The sequence below is a fragment of the Nanorana parkeri genome, unplaced genomic scaffold, assembly GCF_000935625.1.
Source record: "Nanorana parkeri isolate BGI_ZX_2015 unplaced genomic scaffold, ASM93562v1 scaffold1670, whole genome shotgun sequence".
Taxonomy (NCBI): domain Eukaryota; kingdom Metazoa; phylum Chordata; class Amphibia; order Anura; family Dicroglossidae; genus Nanorana; species Nanorana parkeri.
In genome coordinates this window covers 173,797-197,339 of record NW_017307938.1, presented here as the reverse complement: position 1 = coordinate 197,339, position 23,543 = coordinate 173,797, and the positions used below count along the sequence as shown (strand labels likewise).

Here is a 23,543-nt window from a genome sequence, read left to right as displayed (position 1 = left end):
TTGAGGATTCAAATTTAATAACAAGCCTGAATATTCTAGTTAATATCAGTGCTTTAAAGTGACACTAAACTCGGGAGTTAAATCTTAATGTGCTCCAAGCTTGTTCCCGTGGTGGACTAAAATTTCAATACAAATTAGTAAACTAAACGTGAGATTGTAGACCATCACAGGAGTGAGCCTGGAGCGGTGGCTACTTTACAACACACACGGGGACCATTGTGAACAAAAGTAGCCACCCTCCAGAAGAGAGGACAGTGTGCATAAATAAGTGATGCACAAATAAGGTACATTGTTTTAAATAGTTAAGGTACTTGAATGCATTTTTAAGATCTAACTCTTGAGTTTAATGTCACTTGAAGTGCAATTAGTACATTAAATACCTGTGTTGGCCTTCAGACTACTCCATCTGTTGCTTCATGAATTGTGCTATGAATCTGTACTTGTGGACTGATTTTCCTTAAGCCCCGTTCACACCAGGGCGGTTTGTCACGGATTTTTCCAAGCTGAGATGCCAACATTTAAAATCCCATAGATTCCTATGGGGGCTGTTCACGGAATCGTGCGTTCCAATACGCCTGTCCCTGAGCTACTTTTGTAGCGCTGATAAGCGTGTTTTCCCTATAGACTTAAATGGAACGCACTTCTAAAAAACATGCGTAAAACACGCTGAAACTCTGTTGCCCTTTTGTTAATGGGCCCTAAAACTGAAATGCCGAAGCTGCTACTGCGCATTTAAATTCTGTAACTTGAGAGTTGAATTAGGGCTTGACACTGAAAGGGCAGTGGCTTTATCTTAGTGGTTTGGGAAGAAGTTGAGGCCACATATGTAGCTCAGTCTACGATCCAAGAGGCCTCGTTGGGACATGGATTGATTTGAAGATATACACAGGTATGCTTTATACTTTAGTATTCTTTTCTTAGACATACTGTAGGCAAAATAGCCTAACTTTCAGTTGTATATGAAGAATAATCGTAAGGTACAGAGAATAAGATTAGGAACTCAAAGCCCAACTCCAGGATGGGGGGAAAAAATACAGTGGGGCCCCCCACACTGCAAGAGTTAAATCAGTGTTTCTCAACCTTTCTTCAGGCCTGGCACCCTTTTAAAAGTATGCAAAAGCACTGTGAGAGGGCTGCACGATAGCAGCTAATTTTTCTGCGTTGAAGTGCATTTCATCGTTATGCAGCCCATTTATAGGCTGTTACGCACCTCAAGGCCTGAAAATGTTGGTCCTTCTGTATTTATTACCACAACACACAGGAGGAAGTGGGAGTAAAATAAGCCCCCTCAGTGGTGGCAGTGGTCGCAATAATAACCCCTAGCATTGATGTCAGTGGCTGCATTTCTAACCCCTATAATTAGTGGCAGTGAACGTAATATTACCCACTAGCATTGGTGTCCAAAGATGCAGTATTAACCCCCAGCATTAATGTCAGTGAACACAATAACCTCCAGCATTGATGTAATTGGCTGTAGTAAAAACCACCAGCATTGGTGTCCTTGAACACAAAAATATACCCCAGCATTAATGTTGGTGGACACAAAATAAACCCCAGCATTGGTGTCATGAATTTCACATATAAAATGTCAAAGAATGAGGGGGGGGGGGAATAATATTTTTGATAACTTTACAGATTTCACCCAGGCTGGCTTGGGGTAGGCAGGTGCACTCCCATCACAGGAAGGCAGACTAAAGCTGGCCATACACTGCTTAGATTTTCAAAAGAACTTTCATACATTCTTTCTATAAGTTGACGCGGTCAAATCAATCATCAATAAATTGATTGTAGTGGCGAAAAAACTTGACGGAGCAGCATCTAAATTTTTTTTTCTTCTTTAAATTAAATTCTAACCGTAAATGTGGTTTTTGTTCGGGAAACTCCATTCATTCCAACATTGAACTTTAAAATCAAACGAAACTTTGATTAACATACGTCAAGTGTCTGATGGGTGCTAAAGAAAGATCTTTAGTATCAAAAATCTACTAGTGTATGGCCAGCTTTAGTGACAGGATCTAACTGAATCTTCTAGCTGCCACCTTCCTCCCTGCATACACACCCCAGCACCAGTACGCTGACCATGCAAGCTGGGGATGGAAATGGTGGTTGGCAGAGGGCGGGACCAGCAGGGACAACTTTCACTGCCCTTGGATGTGTGGGAGCGTAAGAGGTAGGACATAGAGAGAATTGTGGGCCCATTGCTCTAAGAGGAAGGGGTTGTATTGCTTATCGTATTCCTAGCTCCCACAAGTGTCCGACTGCAGCCAGGAGCGCCTAAGAGAGGAGGCTTCGGGGACTGGTCGCATAGGTGGAGGGAGTCTGATAGAGCGAGAAAAAAGGTATTGCACCTTTATTACTCTACCCCTAGACCTAATGAGCATTTAACCTAGGTAGTGTGGGGAAGCTCCACTGCAAGGGTATTTTTTTTTTTTGTGCCTGGAGTTAGGCTTTAAAGATTAAAATCAATGTATGCAATTTTTATTCCAATAAGATCAACTGCTGCTTATGTAAAACAGTTTTCAAACGTTTAATGCCATTCTATTTGATTCTTTTTACAGTTCCATCAACAAAACCTATTACTATCTTTAGTCCAGTGGAGTTGGCAGCGATTATTGCTGGACCAGTTTGTTTTATCTGTATTTTACTGATGTTAATTCTATATATTTGCCACAATCGCACTGTTATCCATCATCGTGTTCCAAATGAGGAAGATCCTTCATTGGACAGGCCCTTCATCTCAGAGGGAACAACACTTAAAGATTTAATATATGACATGACCACATCAGGATCTGGTTCAGGTAACTAAAAATGTGTCTGTACAGTACTTTGTAAGGTTAGGGGTCCGTGCATGCAGGGTACTGTTTTTAAAATGACACTGTCAAGGGTAAAAGAAAATCCTAATAGAAGGTGCCCTGCAATAGAAGAGCTCTTTATATTCACCTCTCTGGCAGCCCTGGTCTCCTACCTTTCCTCTCTTCCAGCACTGCAACCTCTGTCCCTTGTCTTCAACATTTTAACAATTCTGGAGTGTTGGTTGCAAAATATACCGATGCGTAAGACCTCCGCTATCACTTACTTGAATTGTTATAGGCTGTCGGCTTTATTGTCAGTGATTATGAAATGCTTTTAAAGGATTGCCCGGAACTATATCAAGGCCAATCTACATCCTGGGTTTGATCCATGGCAGTTTGCCTACAAGGAAAATAGAAGTATTGAGGATGCAGTTCCATTGGCGCTTCATACAAGCCATGTGGATTAGGCTGCAATCTGTGATGGTAAATTGTTTTTCGGCTACCACCATTATGAGTACTCTGGTATAGCAGGGCTGTGTTCTTACTCTGCTTTTGTACTGTCTGATTTGACTGTTTTAGCCATCTGTGGTTTGAATTCTGTAATTACATTTGTGGATGATACCACTGTGGTAGGGTTGATATCCGAGTATAATGAGCCATGCTACAAAGAGAATTTTAATGCACTCGCTGTTTGGTGTAGGAATAACGATCTGCAGTTCAATATTAAGAAAACAAAAGAAATGTTTGTTTGATAGAAGTGATCTCATCAGATTACTTGTACTAAACGAGCGGTGGCTCCCCACTGTACATTTAGCTCTGCTTGCCCGAAGCAGGGCTAAATGCACAAAAAACACGACGCGCCCAAAACTGCATGTCCCGGGGTTGGGTTATAGTATTTCCACACCCCTGGACATGTAGGGTGGACAGCAGAATGATTTTTGGCTCTCCGCTTACTGAGTTGAAAAATATTTATTTGAATGGTCTGTTTAGACTTTCCTCTAGGATCAGGAATGATTGTAGACACTCAGGGAACTCTGTTTCTGTCTGGTAGATTACGTAAAATACAGGCGCACACACAAATAGGTTAGGGAATAGTTTTTTTTTTCCCCCGTGTGCAATGGATAGCCTAATGAATTATGAGGGCCTCATTTAAATGATTATTGAGGGCGGGGTTTTTATTTAGGGTGGTATGGATTTTTAAATATTGTTATATGACTTTTATAGTTGCCTTGGAGTGGGTTGATGCTAAACTGAGTTTGGCTGTGTCTTGTATGCAATGGTAATAAATTTATCTTATCTTTGTCTCCTGAAAGTGTAAAATGCTAAAGAGACTGAGGTTGCAGTGCTGGAAAAATGGGAATGTAGGAGATATGGGTTGTCAAAGAGGGGCTGCTAGCAGTTTTTATTTACCCATTTATATTGTAGATCTCTGTTCATTCCCAACATGCCGAGAATAGTGGAGTACTAGGGATGCTGTAACTCCTATGTTCTTGCACAGGAGTTACAGCGACCAGGGCTACAAACTGGAGTTTTGATCTCTGCCCATTTTTCGGCACTGCACACATTAACAGATCTGCATAAACCCCTCTCGGTTCTTAGACCAAGGTGTAATTGCCTCAGTTCGGTTTTAGGGATTTTTAATCTGTTCACTGTTCCCAAAATCCAAACTGGGCATTCACTCCATCTTGGTTCTTAAAGCTCTGAATGTCTTCACTCCAGGTCAGTCATTCCACAAAGAATCCACCACGTTTGTCTTCGCCTCCCTTCACCAGGGAGACTTTCTAGCATCAAGGACACCTATGTGTTCCGCATTTTTTAAGCACATACATCTTGGTTTGGGGCCTCTACGTTACCAGTTTATATAGCTCTTTTCTGCCCCTTGTGTGTTCACTGAAGTGTTGGCCACAGTTTTAGCCCTACTTTACTTGGTGACCTCTTCTTAAGGGAGCAGTCTGCACAGGCACTGCCAAACTGAAATTTTTACTAGAACCGACTCCTTGTTTAAAGTATCTGGGTTTGTCCTGAACACAGTTTAGATCAATGTGTTTATTTCATTGGAGAAACTTCAGACTCTGATCTCCGAATCAAGCCCTCCAGTTCGGGAGTCCTTGACTCTTGGCTTTTGCATGAGTCTTGGTCCTGATGGTAGCCTCCTTCGAGGCAGTCTATATGCCTAGTTTTACTTCAGACCTCCTAAAACGCAAAAAACTGTCATCATTGGACAGGTTATTGGCTACCTAGACAGACCTATTTATTTTCCACCGAGGACAAGGTCTTCTCTGGCCTAGTGTCTCAGGAATCTGTTTCTGGAATCGGGAATGTCCTTTTCTTTTTTCGGTCTTCTGGAAGATCCTCATGACAGATGCCAGCCTGTTGGGCTGGGGTGGAGTCTTGGAATCTCATCTCCCTATCAACATCCTGGGACTTTGGGCGTTGGGTCATTCAAGTTTAGATGCAGTGAGACTGCACCATGGCAGTGGTTTACATCAACCCTCAATGATAGATCAGAAGTCTTGTTGCTGCAAGATTCGTAGATTGAATTTTGTCTTAGTCAGGACTTCATGTTCTTGCCTTGTCAACCGGACGTAAACAGTTGGCCTGCAGACTTTCTCAGCAGATGTGCTGGCCCCGATGGGAGTGGTCCCTACACCCAAAGTTATCACAGAATGGGGACACCAGATGATGACATCCACATTAAAGAACTGGACAGGTTTGTCTCCAGGTACAGGGATCCTCTCGCAGAAGCAGTGAAAGCTCTGGTGGCTCTGTGATATCTGAACACCCTGATTTACAACTTTCCTTCCCTAATGTTTAAAGCTTCTTTCTGGTCTGCTTTAGGGCTGCAACAACTAATCAATTAAATCAATAATGATCAATTATGAGAATAGTTGGCAACTATTATCGAATAGTTGGTTGGAGATAAAAACATTTATACAACCAATCGATTAGTTGAAAAAAATCTGGCAACTAATCGATTATGAAAATGATAGCTGCAGTCTAAGGCTGGGTTCACACCTGGGCGTACGTACACCTATCCGGCTGTATCCTAATGGATACGCGCGGCAAATACGCCCCAAAGAAGCTCCTGTACTTCTTTGGGCGTAGGGCGTTTTTCAGCGCGTTCCTGCGCGCTGTAAAACGCCCAGGTGCGAACCAGGCCTTAGTCTGCTCTGCAGGATCGAGTTGGAGGAGTAAACATACTATGTCCTCAATTATTTACAAACACTCAGCGATCACTGAGGCTGGGTTCACACCTGAGCGTTTTTTATGCTCGTTTTACAGCTCGTTTTTTCGTTCACGTGTTTCACTGGCTGTATGATTTATTTATTTTTTTCCCCTGTTTTTATTTTCTCTTTTTTGTTGTTGTTGTTGTTTCACTTTTAAACTTCCTGCCGGCTCCGCCCGCCCCCTGCGACGCGGCCGCTCGCAAGGGATGGAAGTCGGCAGCCACCGAAGACACAGCGGGGATCGCGGACAAGGTAAGACCTTTTACGCTGTATTCCTGAGTGTGGCTCGGGAATACCAATGGCAGTTCAGGTGTGAACCAGGCCTTAGTGTTTGTAGCCGCTCTGACTGGCTGTCACAGGAGGCGGAGCGGGGAGGAGAGCTTGATGGTTACATGGATTTAGGTTTTTATGTATTTATCCTTTTAATACATGTTTTATTATATTTATTTTGAGTTTGAGCTGTTTTTGTCTGGGGTATCTCTTAAAAATAGAGGGCTCCTCTCTTTTTGTTACATTTGACTAACAAGTTGTTGCTCTGCCTTGGACAGTACAGCACATTTTTTTTTTTTTTCTTTTTTTATGTTTTGGTTCACTATATAGGGGGTTTAACCCCCCCTGTGCTTCCTGTGTGCCCTCTTTTCTTGGCAACTATTTTAAAACACCTGGAGAGTTTGTGCAAGAAAGTTATTACCATGTAAAAATAACAATGACTTAACACTTTTTTTCACACAGAATGAGATACATAATGTGCTGTATTAGTGAGATGAGATTAGTATGTATTAGTATGAGATGCTGCTATTCCTTAACCTGGGCTTTTGGATAGTTAGCTATGCAAGTATCTGCAACTCCACTCCTCCCTTCCAAATCAAGGACAGTGAAAAAAGTTTCAGCGTGATGGCACAGGATGTGGTACCATGTAGGCTGCATACAGCATGAAGAAGGGGTGAGGTGGTCTATAGAAAACACATTGTATGCTTGTATACAAGAAGAAGAACAAAATGTCACAAAGGGAAGATAAATTGGCAGGGAGGATAAATTGGCACAGGCACTTAAGCATAAAATTCCCAGGTGCCACATGGGACAGCCAAAAGAAAGTCTCAGAGTTTCTCTGAGCCTCTAGTGCCCCAGAAATCTTTTTTAGCATGTTCTCTATACGTAAAGAGACTGCACATTGTAGATATAATCTGTCCAAAGTTGAACAAGAGGCGGTTCTTTCTCTTAAAGAGAGGAAGGTCATCACTGTCAGGAACATGGATAAATGTGGTTCTGTGGTTGTTCTGAACACCAAGGATTATAGGGCGGAGGCTCTCCGCCAGTTATCAGATGTGAACACCTATCGTGTCCTTGACCGTGATCCTACAAAGGACTTTAAGAAGTCCTTGGAAGATCGTGTAAAGCAGGGAGTGTACATAGAAGTTTTGAGCCATAAGACAGCTGAATGTTTAGTAGTTTCCTGTCCTATAGTTCTGGTTTTTCATCATCTGCCAAACATTCATAAGGGAGGACCCTTTCTGGAGGGATGCCCTATTGTGGCAGGGATTGATTAATTAACAGAAAGGTTAGGATAGTGGGTGGATGCCCACCTTCAACCCTTAGTCCTACGGTTGCCAGGATTTATAAATCCATTTTGAGCCGTTTGTCAAATGTACAGTGGAAACATAATTATCTATGGGTCACTGTGGATGTTCGTGCATGATTCAATGCTCAGGGCCTTAGAACATCACCGTTGCAAATACAGCAACTATAATCCGGAGTTAAACATTTTTGTTATTGCCATCAGTGGAGTTTTTACTTCAACATAATTTTTTCATGTTTGATGGGGCTTTTTACCTGCAAGGATGTGGAGCATCTATCAAGGTAAAAGTTTCGGCCTCTCTTGCCAATTTCTACATGGGGTGGTGGGAGGAGCTCCATATTTTTGCTGTGTGTAACCCCTTCAGCATTACATGACTTGGACACTAGATTGATGATCTTCTGTTCGTGTGGAACAGTGAAGTGGCTGAACGTAAAACATTTATTGCTTCTATTAATCATAATGATTTACATTTACACTTTACGGGGATCCAGCCAACATCCATTTTGTGGACCTCACATTAGGAGATATTGAAACAGGTCTCGTTATCAAGCGCACCTTTTGTAAACCGACAGCGGGCAATTCAATATTGAGAGCAACCAGCTGCCACCCAGCTCATACTATTAGAGAAATTCCAACAGGGGAGTTTACTAGAGCATTGCGCAATTGTTCCACTCTGGATCTCTTTAGTTGGAAAGAAATATCTATGCTTCCTGCTGATAGTCAAGGGATTATCCAACTTGGCTCATTGAGAAGGCCAAGTGTCGAGCATTACAGAGATCCAGAGTGGATTTGCTGCATGATAACAATGTACTGAAAAAGGGAATAGAATTAAAACAAATAATCCTAGATTTGTCACCACATACGCTTGTGAATATAGGAAGATCGTACAGATTATTCAAAAAAATCTCCCTATACTTTAGGCTAACAGTAAGATCTATGAACTTTTGTCTAAGGGCTGTAGGTTCTCGGAGGGCTCCCACATAAGGGTCCATCCTTTTTTCCCCCCTCTCTCTTTCAGAATCCGGAAAGCACCAAAGAGAAAAAAACTTGATTGTCTTTACAGGGTTCATGCAAATGTTGGATCTCTACTTGTAGATACTGCATATGCAAATAAAAACAAAGGAGATCCGCTCCCTGTTTTCAAGAGAAATTTCTCTCCCGTTCATTGAAGGACACAGGGCAACAGATCGTAGATCCTGAATGGTAGGGTATATCGCCACCTGCAGGAGTAGGACGCTAGGCACATAACAAAATCCAAGACAGCCTAGGGCGCGGCCTTTGCTGGTGGTCCAACCCCCCCACTTGCTGACAAGTCTCCAGTTTTTTGCCTAGCGTCAGGAGCTAAAAAAATTTATCTGGAAATTTTCTTCCATTTTTCCAAGTGTCCCCAGGGCGACATGCTGGGTGACCATGGATCCTTGTGGTCTCCCCTGGGTGACCGACGAGCGCATGCAGACTCTGCCACGGTTCTGCTTGTGGCGCCGCGGCCGCCATTTTGGATGTGGGCGGACGCCCCTCTTGCCTTCTGGCTGTAGCTTGGGCTTAGGTGGCCCTTGGAGGGCCTATGTGTGGGCTCCTGGGTGGGTACTGCATCTTGGACCTGGGCAGGCACCCTTTCTCCCTATGTCACTTCCGCCAGCTTCCTCTCGGGCCGATGGGGAGTGTCTTTCTTCCGGCCTGGGACGCCGTGGGTGCAAGACACGGTGCAGCTCTCCTCCACCTGCAGAGTCGGATGGCTGGTGCTGGGCTGAGATGGTGACGCTGGGGGTCGTGAGTACTGCGGGGGTCTCTCTTGCTTGTGGTGGTCTCCGGTCTGTGGGGCGTTCTGTGTGGGTGTGTGCCATTGATCGCAGGGATGATTCTCCTGCATTGCCTTGTGAGGGCTGTGGGCTGCGCTCTGCGGACCCCTCTTTGTGCGACCTGCGCTCCATTTGCCAGTCTCCCGTGCGTCCCTTAGGGTACTCTGGGGGGGTGGTCGGTACCGCGCTGTCCTCGGAGGTTTTTTCCTCTGCCATGGATGGTTTTGTGACGCGCAATGAGTGCGCATTGCCGCCTATGCAGTTTGGGACGCATAAGAGTAGGCGTTCCGCCAAAGTGTTTCCTTACATCCCCTTTTTCGATGACTTTATTTATAAGGAGTGGAAGCGGCCTACCAAGTCCTTTTGCGGCCCCTAAGCGTTTCTCGGTTCGCTATCCCTTTTGAGGAGGCCTTTGTGTCAAGTGGTCTTTAGATACAAAGTGTAATTTAGATACAGGTGTTTCTCCCCGCCCTATGTGGCGTGCTATTTTAGTGGGGTTGGTGTTATATTACAACCGTCTGTGACTCAGGCAGAGTAAGGAAGAAACATGTCAGCAGTTGTTCTTTTGTATAGATGCAAGTGGAATAAAGTTTGAATTTCTTTGGAAGATCATCGTGTACTGGTTCTACAGCTTTTTCTTGTACTCCCTTGCTATTGTTCCCAAGATAGAAAATTAATCTTGGGACACAATACTGTTTTGTATGTTTATTCCATACACACTAATGTACCCCATACCATCAGAGCTCAAACTTTTAGGGCATTCGCTATTCCCTACTCTGTCCAACACAAAAAATAAGTTATGGCAAACAGCACAGTAGCTGTCCTCTTGCAAACTGTCTTCTCTAGTGAAATAGAGGTTACAGGGAGAGACCAATGAGAGCCTTTGGGGACCGAGGAGATTGACAGTTCCTAAAGTGTAGGCTTTCCTGTTGACTTCAAAGGAAGATTACCACTGGATTGAGCAGAGATGAAAGGCCGAAAATTGGGTCTGCTCTTTGAATCACCTTCGAGATTACCCACTGCAGCTATGTTTCATGACTGGGTGCCAGAGGGAACCTGGAGCAGGTGGTAGAGGTTTAATGGTAACAGTAACATAAAAAAAAGTGTTTGATTTTTTTATTTATTTAAATATTATCTGTTACTTTTTTGCCTCCTAGGTCTGCCCTTGCTTGTGCAGAGAACTATTGCAAGAACCATAGTTTTGCAAGAGAGCATTGGCAAAGGTAGGTTTGGTGAAGTGTGGCGTGGGAAGTGGAGAGGAGAAGAAGTAGCAGTCAAGATTTTTTCATCAAGAGAGGAACGTTCATGGTTCAGAGAAGCAGAAATATATCAAACCGTGATGCTGCGCCATGAAAATATTTTGGGCTTTATTGCTGCAGATAACAAAGGTAAAACTTTATTAAAAAGCACATTAAATGCACATATTAAAATCTCATAAATCCTAAAAAGGTGCAACCCTTTGGTATCTGCTTAAAGGTCTTTGCATGTTGATCCGTATAGATATGGCATACCAAACCGATTTCGTGCCTTCAAAACTAGGTAAACTGCTGAAAATGTCTCCCTCCGTACACTGTAAATGCCTAATTCGCTCATCTATGGGTGTTTCTTACTTAATCTAATTTTACTAGTCCTTTTTTTTTTCTTTTTAAATTGAAAACTAAATCTTAAAAATGCATTCAAGCATCCTTAAAGGAGAACTATGGGGGTCAGTGTTTTTCCCCATAGTTCTCCTTAGGGTAATGGGAGGACACAAACTAGCGTCCTCCTGTTACCCTAAGCTCAGTATACCGCGAGCTACAGCTCGCGGTATACTGAGACGCCGGAGCGGATCACGACTTAGATGACGGGATCCGCCCAGCTGCGTGAGTGACAGATGGCTCTGCCTATCTAGAGGCAGAGCCAGCTGTACCCTCCCCCGTCCGTTGCGCCAGTCAGCGCTGGCAGATCGGAGAGGGGAATCCAGCCCCTCCCCCTGTCATGGCAGAGAGCCGTGACATGATCGAGAGGCGAGCGAACCCGGTATGTGTTCGCTCACCTCCTGATCTACTGAGCCGACCTGTGACAGTCTCATTGTCACAGGTCGGCTAGAACTATGAGGTGAGTGAAAAGCACTCACCTCATAGTTCTCCTTTTTAACTATTAACAAAAATGTACCTCATGTGTATCACTCACTGTAGATCCTCAAATCATCTCTGAATTGGTGCTGACACCCTCCCTTCTTCTGAAGAGTGGCTACTTAAGTTCCCCATGGTCCCTTTGTGTGTTGTAAAGTAGCCACCACTCCAAGCTCGCTCGCATGATGGACTACAATCTCACGTTTAGTCTTCTAATTTGTATTGAGATTGTAGTCCATCACGGGAGTGTGCTTGGAGCTGTGGCTACTTTACAGCTACCCTCCTGCCTTCTGGAGGGTGGCTACTTTTGTTCCACATGTGTGTCCATGGGGAACAAAAAAGTAGCCACCCTCCAGAAGGCAGGACAGAGTCGGCAAAATTCAGCGATGATTTTCATCATTAAAACGCCATCAATTAATCTTGCCCAGCTTATTACTGCAATGTTTCTAATCTCACCTTTGCTTCCAGTATTCTTGAACATTTGGTTTACACTCTATTTGTTTCCTTTTCCTGGCTGCCACTTCTTTATAGTGTTTTGAAACTGCTTGTCACTAAAGTATTCAGTGCTTGCTGGATAGCTGACAAAAGTAAAATTAAACACAAATACTACATGCTCTATCTGGTGACTTTGATACACTGAACGCCAACAAGTTACAAAAAAAAAATTGATTGAATATAGAGCTTTTTGGTAGAAGAGACCTATGAGGGGAATAAAAACTGGAGCAGACAGAATCTGCAGCAGTTGCCCTTAGCAACTAATCGGCGTCCCTGTTCAGTTAGGTTTTGAAAATGAACGAGAGGAGCTGATTTATTACCATGGACAACAGTTTTTATAAATCCCTTTGTCTCTTCTCTCAAACATTTACTTGTCTGCTAGCAAATTTGGGATACTTGTACACTTACTGCAGCAGCTTACACTACTGCACCATTCCCTGCATGCGTAGGATTTACATAATTCGTTACTGCTCAACGGCAGAACTAAGAGGACGCCAAACCCAAAAGAAGTGCATAGTAGTTGGCAGGACGTTGCATTGCTGGAGGAGAACAGACCTGGGGTAATTGTGCTATGTGAAAATAAATTTGTATCTGTGGCTACAATCTGTATGCTGATGACACGAATGTTATGTTTAACCCTCTCTGCTAACACTGTTTCTATCAGTTTATACTCCCACGTACACATCATTGCTATACCAAAATCCATGGTACTTTTAATCGAAAATCTTATCCTAGTTCTGCTTTTATTAACCACTTGCCGTCTGCCCATTGTAAATACACAGGTGGACAGCAACATCTTCTCAGCAGGTGGACATACATGTACGTGCTTTTCTTTTTTTTACTCGCGCGTGTCCCCACGAGCAGAACCCCTCCCTGTGTATGTAAACAGCTGGTACCTACCGTTGCATACAGCTCTACAGCTCGGCGATCGCTTGTATGACAAACGGCGTGAGGCCCCCCCCTGCCGGTTATCCCAGGCTCTGCTGTCCTCCCTGCGGGCCCGGGACCAGCACAGCGGCTTTGTACTCTGTACATATTAATGTAAATATGTGACGGTTGCGCCTACATGTTGCATATCGCCACAAATGTGGGAGTGTGACCAATAATTTTGGGGCCATCAATCACTGAGAACACTAAACTGAGGAGCAGTAAAAGCTTTTAAAGCGTCGCCTATGGCCGATTTTTAGGCATGGTCGTTTTTTTTGCACTTTGGATTCTGGTAAATGTTTTATAATAACATAGGGAAAACAGTTGTGTTTTTTTTTCGTAAGTTTTTTCAATATATAATATATTGTTTAAACAGATGTTGTCCAGATCCAATTACCACCAAGTGGTCTGAGACTTCACCCCCAATCAATTATAATAGTAACAAAAATACCACATATGTGGTGATGGGGCTTTAAGAAGTGTCAGACAAATGTACAATTTTCAACAAATGTAATAATTTTTTTTAAATTAAAAATCACAGTACCGATTTTACTTCCTTGATTCTTGCTGAATATAAATACCGTATTTTTCCATCTATAAGACGCCCCCATGTATAGGACGCCCCCCACTTTTCTTACTCAAAAATCAGAAATCAATATTCTCCATGCTCTTTTGCATCCAGTTTACATTTTGCAGAGTAAGGCACCCGCTTCCTGGTATTAGTATTTACCGGGATGTTTTTAGTTTTCTGACATTTTATGGGCTCAGACTGCTCCGACATTACCGCTCCCTGTTACATCTGGGCACTGGCTACAGGCTCTACGCAGCATCAGCTGACGGGTACATAAGGCTCATGATTGGAGGAAACCTGTTAGCTTGTCTCTGCAATCGGAAGTTTCACTCGTGAGGCTAGTTTGCAGAGGTATCGGCAGTTTCTTAACCGCGGTTCTCCTCTCAGCCCCCCGTGTATAAGACGCCCCTCCATTTTTAGGTAAATATTTTTATGAAAAAGTATAGTCTTATACATGGAAAAATACAGTACATAGCTTGTTGTACATGATAACAAATCATACATATAATCCAGAGTCCATTCATATGCTCTTTCCATAAATTGATGCAATGTTCAGTAGTTTTCACCAACGCGTTTCGCACATATGCTTCTTCAGGGAGTTTAGCAATTATCCAGGGATCAGAGATTAGCCGCAAAGCTATATCCAAGACGGGAGTATGATAGTCCACCTTTTTCTCTGAGTCAAAGTGGCGAAACCATGGGGGCCCATACAGCAGAATCTTTTGAAGATCTACTCCTCGACCAGTTTCCCCTCTTTTATAATTCCCTCATGCTGCTCCGTCGTTGCTTTATATCTCCATCTGTCTCCTCCACTTGGTGGTAATTGGATCTGGACAACATCTGTTTGAACAATATTTTTTTTAATGTATAGTAGAAAATTAATAGCCCAGTGGTGATTAAATCCCACCAAATTAAATCTCTGTCCCCCAAAAATGGTATAAAATAATTTCAGTATACCGTTGCATGATGGAATAAATGTCAGCAGCAGCGCTAAATACTGAAAAATGACCTGGACAGGAAGGGGGTTTAACACCTCGGTCAGCAAGTGGTTAAAGGAGAACTATGGGGTCAGTGTTTTTCCCCATAGTTCTCCTTAGGGTAACGGGAGGACACAAACTAGCGTCCTCCCGTTACCCTAAGCTCAGTATACCGCTAGCTACAGCTCGCGATATACTGAGACGCCGCAGCGGATCCCGTCATGGACGTCGAGATCCGCCCAGCTGCGTGAGTGACAGCTGGCTCTGCCTATCTAGAGGCAGAGCCAGCTGTACCCGCCCCCTCCCCCGTCTGTTCCGCCAGTCAGCGCTGGCGGATCGGAGCGGGGAGGGGGGAATCCAGCCCCTCCCCTGTCACGGCAGAGAGCCGTGACAGGATCGAGAGGTGAGCGAACGCCGGTATGTGTTCGCTCACCTCCCGATCTACTGAGCCGACCTGTGACAGTCTCATTGTCACAGGTCGGCTAGAACTATGAGGTGAGTGGAAATCACTCATCTCATAGTTCTCCTTTTAATATAATTAGTCCATTTACATTCTTATCATTTTGCATTTGGACTATAGCAGTTTGTTCTAACTGAAGTAACCGTAACAAAGACATTTTGTTAAATTTTCCTCTGACTGTAATTCAACACATTTCCTGCATTCAGATTTACCAGTCTAAATTTTTTCCCCTTTTTATTTATATTTTGTTCAGTATTGTTACATATATTTTAGCCTTCATTGGAGATTCAGTAGGCCTTTGGATATATGGCCTGCCACTAGGAAGTGATGACTATAAAGCGGAAGGATTGACCCATCAAACAGTAATTGCCTTGTGTACTTGCCACTAGTTATGCACTATAGCAGCACACACTAAGCCACTTTGCTTCTGTGGAACCTTTTTCCCATTCTTATTTCATTTGGGGTTACTTTTTTGCAGTCTGAAGTGGGTGCATTATGTGCAAAGTGCTCTTCTGTGCCATGGCAACATCAAATGCACTTTCAAGCCCCCTCTTGCATGCCTGCCCACTACATCTGCCTTAACTCCACACTTTAGGTCTTGGGGACACAGCAGGCCATGGTACCCCTCTGCTGGGACACCACAGAGTAATGCAGTGAAAATCAGTCTTGGCTGCCTTGTTCCCATTCTGGGGTCTTAAGGCTGGGTTCACACCTGGGCGTTTTTCAGCGCTGATCGAAGCGCTGAGAAACGCTCCGCAAGTGAAATCCCAAAAATTCCTATGGGTATGGTTCCCCCCGAATGTGGCTCGAGGTTAACAAAGCAAATACAGCATAGGTCTTACCTTGTCCGCGATCCCCGCTGTGCCCTCCGCCTGCTGCCGTCTTCCGGGTTCCGTCCCTTGCGAGCGTCCGCGTCGCAGGGGGGCGGAACTGGCGGGAAGTTTAAAAAAAATAAAGGGGGGAAAAAATACCGCCAGGGAGGTATAAAAACAAGCGTCGAACGTGCGTTTCACTGAACGAAAAAACGCGCCTATAGTACGCCCAGGTGTGAATGCAGCCTAAATCTGAACTTCAGCTACTTACACTGTATACTTGGTGGTCCAGCTTGGTATAGCCAAGTTTACATAATTTATCCCTGGTAGGGTCATGGGGATGCTGTAAAACACTGTAGTAGTAGCAGCAGCTACAGTACTTTACAGCAATCTTTCGGGTGCTGTGCTGAGCGACTAACCCTCTGTTTTCACAGCAGAGGTGCTTGCTTGGCACAGCAATCATTCAGCGACTGACTAGTATTTTTCATCGATACTAGGGCTCTCTGATTGGATGAGGGGTGGTACCGTGTTGACACTATCCCTTGTTCAATCAGGAAGCACGTTTTTTTGTTTTGTCACCGCTACCATACCGAGTCCTTTTAATCTCTTCTCTTTAGCCTGGCACTCATGAATGAACAGGGAAATGCTTTCATTCACAGATGGTAAACATGTGACACACATTTACTATCTCTTCTATCTGTTTGAGTTTGACTGAACACAGGGGGTACTGAGCACTCCGGTGTTCTAGAGCTGAACCCCTCTGCCCTTCCCTCGTGTACCAGCCGGTCCCCCTTTTTCCCAGCCTCTGCTTATTAGCGACTGCGGGTACACAGACAGTAGGATCGGGTACTTCAGTATGACAAAATAGCTGGGCTGTGACCAATTCACTCAGCATCAGAAAGAAACGGTTGCTCTTTTAATTGAGGCTGTGCTTCCTCTTTAACCGGGGTGTTAAAACCCCCTTCCTGTCCAGGCCATTATTCAGTATTCAGCACTGCAGTACTTTGACTGACATTTAGTCATGCAACGCTGTACTGAAATGGAATTTATGTAATTTTTGGGGGACAGATGTTGCTTTATTTTTGGGGGTATTCAATCACTACTGGGTTTTTTTTTTTTTTTTACAATATAAAAAAAATACTGGAAATTTAGAAAAAAACGTTTTCCCAACGTTATGTTATGAAACATGCCTTACCCAATATTTTAAAAAAAATAAAGGGGGGAAAAAATACCGCCAGGGAGGTATAAAAACAAGCGTCGAACGTGCGTTTCACTGAACGAAAAAACGCGCCTATAGTACGCCCAGGTGTGAATGCAGCCTAAATCTGAACTTCAGCTACTTACACTGTATACTTGGTGGTCCAGCTTGGTATAGCCAAGTTTACATAATTTATCCCTGGTAGGGTCATGGGGATGCTGTAAAACACTGTAGTAGTAGCAGCAGCTACAGTACTTTACAGCAATCTTTCGGGTGCTGTGCTGAGCGACTAACCCTCTGTTTTCACAGCAGAGGTGCTTGCTTGGCACAGCAATCATTCAGCGACTGACTAGTATTTTTCATCGATACTAGGGCTCTCTGATTGGATGAGGGGTGGTACCGTGTTGACACTATCCCTTGTTCAATCAGGAAGCACGTTTTTTTGTTTTGTCACCGCTACCATACCGAGTCCTTTTAATCTCTTCTCTTTAGCCTGGCACTCATGAATGAACAGGGAAATGCTTTCATTCACAGATGGTAAACATGTGACACACATTTACTATCTCTTCTATCTGTTTGAGTTTGACTGAACACAGGGGGTACTGAGCACTCCGGTGTTCTAGAGCTGAACCCCTCTGCCCTTCCCTCGTGTACCAGCCGGTCCCCCTTTTTCCCAGCCTCTGCTTATTAGCGACTGCGGGTACACAGACAGTAGGATCGGGTACTTCAGTATGACAAAATAGCTGGGCTGTGACCAATTCACTCAGCATCAGAAAGAAACGGTTGCTCTTTTAATTGAGGCTGTGCTTCCTCTTTAACCGGGGTGTTAAAACCCCCTTCCTGTCCAGGCCATTATTCAGTATTCAGCACTGCAGTACTTTGACTGACATTTAGTCATGCAACGCTGTACTGAAATGGAATTTATGTAATTTTTGGGGGACAGATGTTGCTTTATTTTTGGGGGTATTTAATCACTACTGGGTTTTTTTTTTTTTTTTTACAATATAAAGAAAGTACTGGAAATTTAGAAAAAAACGTTTTCCCAACGTTATGTTATGAAACATGCCTTACCCAATATTTTGGTAAAATATAAAAGATGGGGTCACATCAGGTAAATAGACACCAAATATGTTAAACCTTGAATATCCGCGCGCCCGCAAAATCGCAAAAAAACTGCCATACCCAAAATTTGCCATAGGCAGTGATTTTAAAAGCTTTTACCGCTCATCAGTTTAGTGTTAACGGTGAATAATGTCCCTAGAATTATTGCTCATGCTCTGACATTCTCAGTGATATGTAACATGTGCGGCGCAGTGACCGCAATGGTCGTCTTCGCATATAGTTGCAGCCAACACATGTTTGTATTAGGGAGTGGGGGACTTTAACCCCTTTGTGACGGAGACGTACACTTTTTTTAGCCATGCTATTTTTCTTTTTAAAAAAAACTAAAAATCAAAACTGGGGAAAAGGGGTTTTTTCTTAAGTTTTTTTTTTTTTTTTTTTTTACCGGTCCCATCTTCTCTCCGGTTGTCTGATTTTGGAATCATTCAGACAATGCTACAGTGATGTCATACATCAGTCACCAGGAATGTGCCAGCGGTGAAGGAAGTACCTTTTGATCTTGGATTGGGCGGAACTTCAGGTTCCAGCAATTTTTAGCGATGCATATTGCAAGAGAAGAAAACTGGCAGATGGATTTTCTCCGTAGATTTTTGGATCCTTGTGAAATGGTCTCTCCATCCTGAGGTGTTTCAACTTTGTCACTCCAGGGAACGCTGGATGTGGATCTACTGGCTTCTCATCACAAGAAGGTGGACAGATTTATGTCCAGAGCAAGGGATCCAATAGTGTATATGGTGGATGCATTTTTTACCAGTATCAGATCAGTATCAGATCAGTATCAGATCAGCACACACCAATGTATGTGTTTGCACCAATGAACACTTTTCCTTGTCTGCTTCGCGGGATAGAGCGTGAAGGAATTCCTGTCATTCTCGTTGCTCCAGATTGGCCTCGCAGTGTGTGGTATCCTTATTTGGTTCATCTGTTGGTAGGCGATTCCTGGCTTCTTCCAGATCAGCCATATCTGTTATCTCAGGGCCCAATATTCCACACTGTTTCTCAGTCACTGACTTTTAACGGCCTAGCTGTTGAAAGTGTTGAAAGACAAAGGAATTTCAGATTCTGTTATTCTGACTATGCTTAAGGGTTGTAGATCTTCTACTCGTAAGATTTATCACTGTATGTTCAAGGTTTTTTTTTGGTGTGAGTCCTTGGGGTTTTTTCATATGCTTTTTCTATGCAGTGAATTTTGTTTTTCCTTCAACTTGGGGTAGATCAACGTTTAGCTTTTAAATACGATAAAGAGTCAGATATCTGCCTTGTTGGTCCTTTTTTTTTTTTTTCTATGGCCTCTCGATCTGTACTTCCATTCAAGAAGGTCTATTTGTGGCTCCTCCTGTTGGGTCTCCTCTTTCTCTATTACATACATAGTATTTGAGGTTGAATAAAGACATTAGTCCATCAAGTCCAACCTATTAGGATCTCATTCTAGGAGTACCTGTACCCCTGTATATTACGGTCCCTTAAGAAATCGTCCAAAAGTTTCTTGAACAATTCCACATTCTTTGCTGAAATCACTGTCTGTGGCAGTGAGTTCCAGACCCTAACTGATCTTACTGTGAAGAACCCCCTTCGCCCCTTGTGCTGGAATTTTTTTTCCACCAATTTTAGGTGGTGGCCTCTAGTTTTTGTAATGGAGTTAATTTTAAACAGTTTATCGCTAATGTTGCTGCCACCATTGAACATTTTGTACATGGAGATCATATCCCCCCTTAATCTCCTCACCTCCAATGTGAACATGTTTAAATTTAGTAGCCTTGTCTCGTAGCTCTGGTCCTCCATACCCCTAATTAGTTTGGTTGCCCTCCGCTGGACTTTTTCCAACTCAAGGACATCTTTTCTTAGTACTGGTGACCAGAACTGGACCGCGTACTCCAGATGAACTATTGGGTTTGAACTTGGTTTTAACTGCTCTACAAAAACCTCCTTTTAAACCTATGAGTCATTTTTTGTCTTTGTTATTCAAAAGGGTTGTCTTTCCTGTGTCCATTAACTCAGCTAGAAGGGTTTCCAACCTGTCCACTTTGTTTTATGAAGAACCATATAGAATTCTCCACGAAGACAAGGTTGTTTTAGGACAGCAGGTTTACCTTTTTACCCAAGGTGGTTTTGGCCTTTCATTTAAATGAAGACCTTTTTGTTTTACCTTCACTTTGTCCATCACCTGCTCATCCTAAGGCAATTTCTCTTCATTGTTTGGATGTTCTGTGGGCTGTCAGAGTTTGTCAGCCACAGCTCCCTTGTTCTACCTGAAGGTCCTAGAAAAGTTTGTTCAGCTTCTAGATTTGCTATTTCAAAGTGGATTTGGGGTCAGGTTGTTCTTCAAGCTTACGAGTTGCAGGTTGAGGTTCCCCCTGATTCTGTTTATGCTCTAAATTGCAAGGCCGCAACTTGGTCTTCTATTGACACCTGTGCTATGTTTTATAAAATTGATGTTTCTGCCTCGTCTGATAGTTCTTCAGGCAGTTGTTTTGAGTATTTGAGCTGGTTCTTCTAGTGTTTATGGTGCCCACTCCTCTGTTTTGGGCTGCTTTTCAACATCCTTATGTCTCGGAATTCTTTGGGTCTTACCGTAAAATCCTTTTCTTGGAGTCCATTGAGGGACACGGCTCCCTAACCTATTTTCCTTTCATACTGCATTCTAGAGCTGGCAGGTGTGAAGTAGGAGGGGTTATGTCCTTAAAGTGGCAGGCTTTTAATTTTTTTTGCCTAGTGCAGTAGCATAACCCTACTTCTCAGAATTCTTTAGAGCTGTGTCCCTCGAACTCTGAGAAAAAGATTTTACAGTAAGAACACAATCCTATTTTTTTTTTTTCTTCACTTAAAAAAAAAAGTTAGTTTGCAGATATTCACTGGCTGTAAATGGGCACAATTATCCGGGGATTTCTATCTGATCTAAAATCATCTTGCATTCATTAGTTAAAGCGGACCTTTACACTCAAAAATCAAATTATACCAATGCATCCGTCTATGCATGATGATAATAATAACATAGACCTGTCAGGTGTGAAATTGATGTGATTTTGAAGTACTTCCACTTGCAGAGAATTCTCTTCCTGCTTTGAAAGTGCAAATGACTTCAGTTTGCCAAAACAATACAATGATTGCCTTGTCATCAGAGTATTGCTCATGCAATCATCTGGAAAGGCATTTTCCTCCCCTGAGATAATGTGCATGGTCACATGTCTTTTATCACATGTACAAGATTTTCAAGATGTAAATGAACATCTAGTAACCTGCCCTTAGTAAACATGGCCACTGTCAGAAGTTGATTTACTTACAAATGGAGTTAGTCCACTACCTGGTCTATTCTGGCACAAATGATGTAATTGTGCCCAAGCGTTGCATCCTGGCTAGGTTACATCAGCAGAGCATTCCTGGGAAATCTCTTGTGTAATCATGAGATATCAGGGAAAGGCAATCCCCCCCCTCCTGAGATAATGTGCATAGTCACATGTCCTAGTCGCGTGCCAGAGTTCCAAGAAGTAAGAGACCTAGTAATTTGCCCTTAGTTAAAATGGCCACTGTTATAAGATAGGAAGAAAAGAGAATTGAGGTATGCAAAGAATACAAAGCCTGCAATTATCTAGAAGTATCTGTTTGTAGATTGCCATCACTAAACATTTCTAAAGGTGTGTTCGTTATTTCAAAGATATGCATACAATTCCTATTTAAAAGACTCATACTAGTTAAAGACATTTTTATTACTCATTGGACAGATGGGGAAAAAAATAGAAACGCGGATAATGCTCTGGTTAATGTTGCGGAAAAAGACTTGTTTGTTTGTGATTTGTCTTTGCTAGTTTTAACCATTATCACACTTACTTTGTTTTTAAGCATTGTATGCTACTTTTTCCAGCAAATTGAATAGATTTAAATAAGCCACTTACATCATCAAGGCTGAAGTATAGTATCTATACCAACCAGATTTCATATTGCACTGGTCTTGACTCCACGGCCTCCTTTTAGAATGTGTGCAGTACAGAACATGTCCTGTGCCGTTTCTTTCTCCTTGTGCTGAACTCAGGCAGAGGAGGTCACGCCACCCTATTGAGCACATCACTGTGGCAGGGGACTAGAGGCTTGCGGGTGTCCTTAACTGCTCCCTGGACGTCATTGCAAAAAAAAACCACCCACACTGTTAAGGCCGGCGATGGCTGCTTACATACATGCGTTCGGGCTGCTATAGAGCCACTCACTCGCTTGTACGCTGCTGGGGAAGTGTGCTCCCTCTTTAAGCACCGGCGTCTATCCCGGGCTTCTCCAGCTGATATAGCCTGAGAAAAAGCTGATGTGACACAATCTATCAGATTCTTTGGTATCTATAGGTGACGTTTTGTCGCATCCTCTTTGCCATTAACAAACTAAGCTAACAAGCCCCCTATGTGATAGCAATAACGTTAAGTGTAACAAAAAGAAGTCGGGTGTAAATGTTAAAAACAAAAAAATGTTAAGGTCCTCGGCCCCAAGTACATGCACATAGAAACGCAAACACGCATCTGGTGCGCCTATGTGTGAAAACTATGATTGTGCATATCTCCACAAACGTCTAGGGCCTACAATCACTGTTAACAATAAAGTAATGAGCGGTAAAAAACTTAAAATATTGCCAATGTGGAATTTTTGGGTATTGTAGTTTTTTTGCCATTTCACGGGCGCATGCAATTTTAAACGCTTCAAAACATGTTTGTTATCCCCATCTTTTATCAACCAACAAAAATTGAGGCTTTAAGGGTACCATATGAACACAACCAAAATAAGCACTACAATTGTTTAAAGGAGAACTATGGGGTCAGGGCTTTTCCCCATAGTTCTCCTTTAGGGTAACGGGAGGACACAAACTAGCGTCCTCCCGTTATCCTAAGCTCAGTATACCGCGAGCTACAGCTCGCGGTATACTGAGACGACGCAGCCGGAGCGGATCCCGACATCGATGTTGAGATCCGCCCAGCTGAATGAGTGACAGCTGGCTCTGCCTATCTAGAGGCAAAGCCAGCTGTACCCGCCCCCATCCGTTCCGCCAGTCAGTGCTGGCGGAGCGGGGAGGGGGGAATCCAGCCCCTCCCCTGTCACAGCAGAGAGCCGTGACAGGATCGAGAGGTGAGCGAACGCCGGTATATGTTCGCTCACCTCCCGATCTACTGAGCCGACCTGTGACAGTCTCATTGTCACAGGTCGGCTAGAACTATGAGGTGAGTGATAAGCACTCACCTCATAGTTCTCCTTTTAACTCCTTAATGACACAGCTTCAGAAATGTTTTATCGTTCCGGGGGACCAGAGCAATTTTGTCATTTTTGCTTCGTGTTTGTTTAACCATGATTTCCATCTTCCTCGTGCATTGCACCTACATAGTTACATAGTATTTGAGGTTGAATAAAGACATTAGTCCATCAAGTCCAACCTATTAGGATCTCATTCTAGGAGTACCCGTACCCCTGTATATTACGGTCCCTTAAGAAATCGTCCAAAAGT

General features: G+C 43.3%; 1 protein-coding gene across 2 annotated transcripts in view; it reads left to right on the top strand.

Moving 5' to 3' along the window:
- The window catches only part of TGFBR1 (transforming growth factor beta receptor 1), a 124,629-nt gene that overhangs the window by 12,991 nt on the left and 88,095 nt on the right, over positions 1–23,543 (top strand). The window contains exons 3-5 of one of the 2 annotated variants that reach the window (XM_018571081.1): positions 1,636–1,657; positions 2,590–2,798; positions 10,552–10,782. In XM_018571081.1, the coding sequence (XP_018426583.1) occupies positions 1,636–1,657; positions 2,590–2,798; positions 10,552–10,782 (462 nt within the window). Of the gene's footprint in view, positions 1–1,635; positions 1,658–2,558; positions 2,799–10,551; positions 10,783–23,543 lie in introns of both variants that reach the window. The other variant, XM_018571080.1, reaches the window with a different exon arrangement.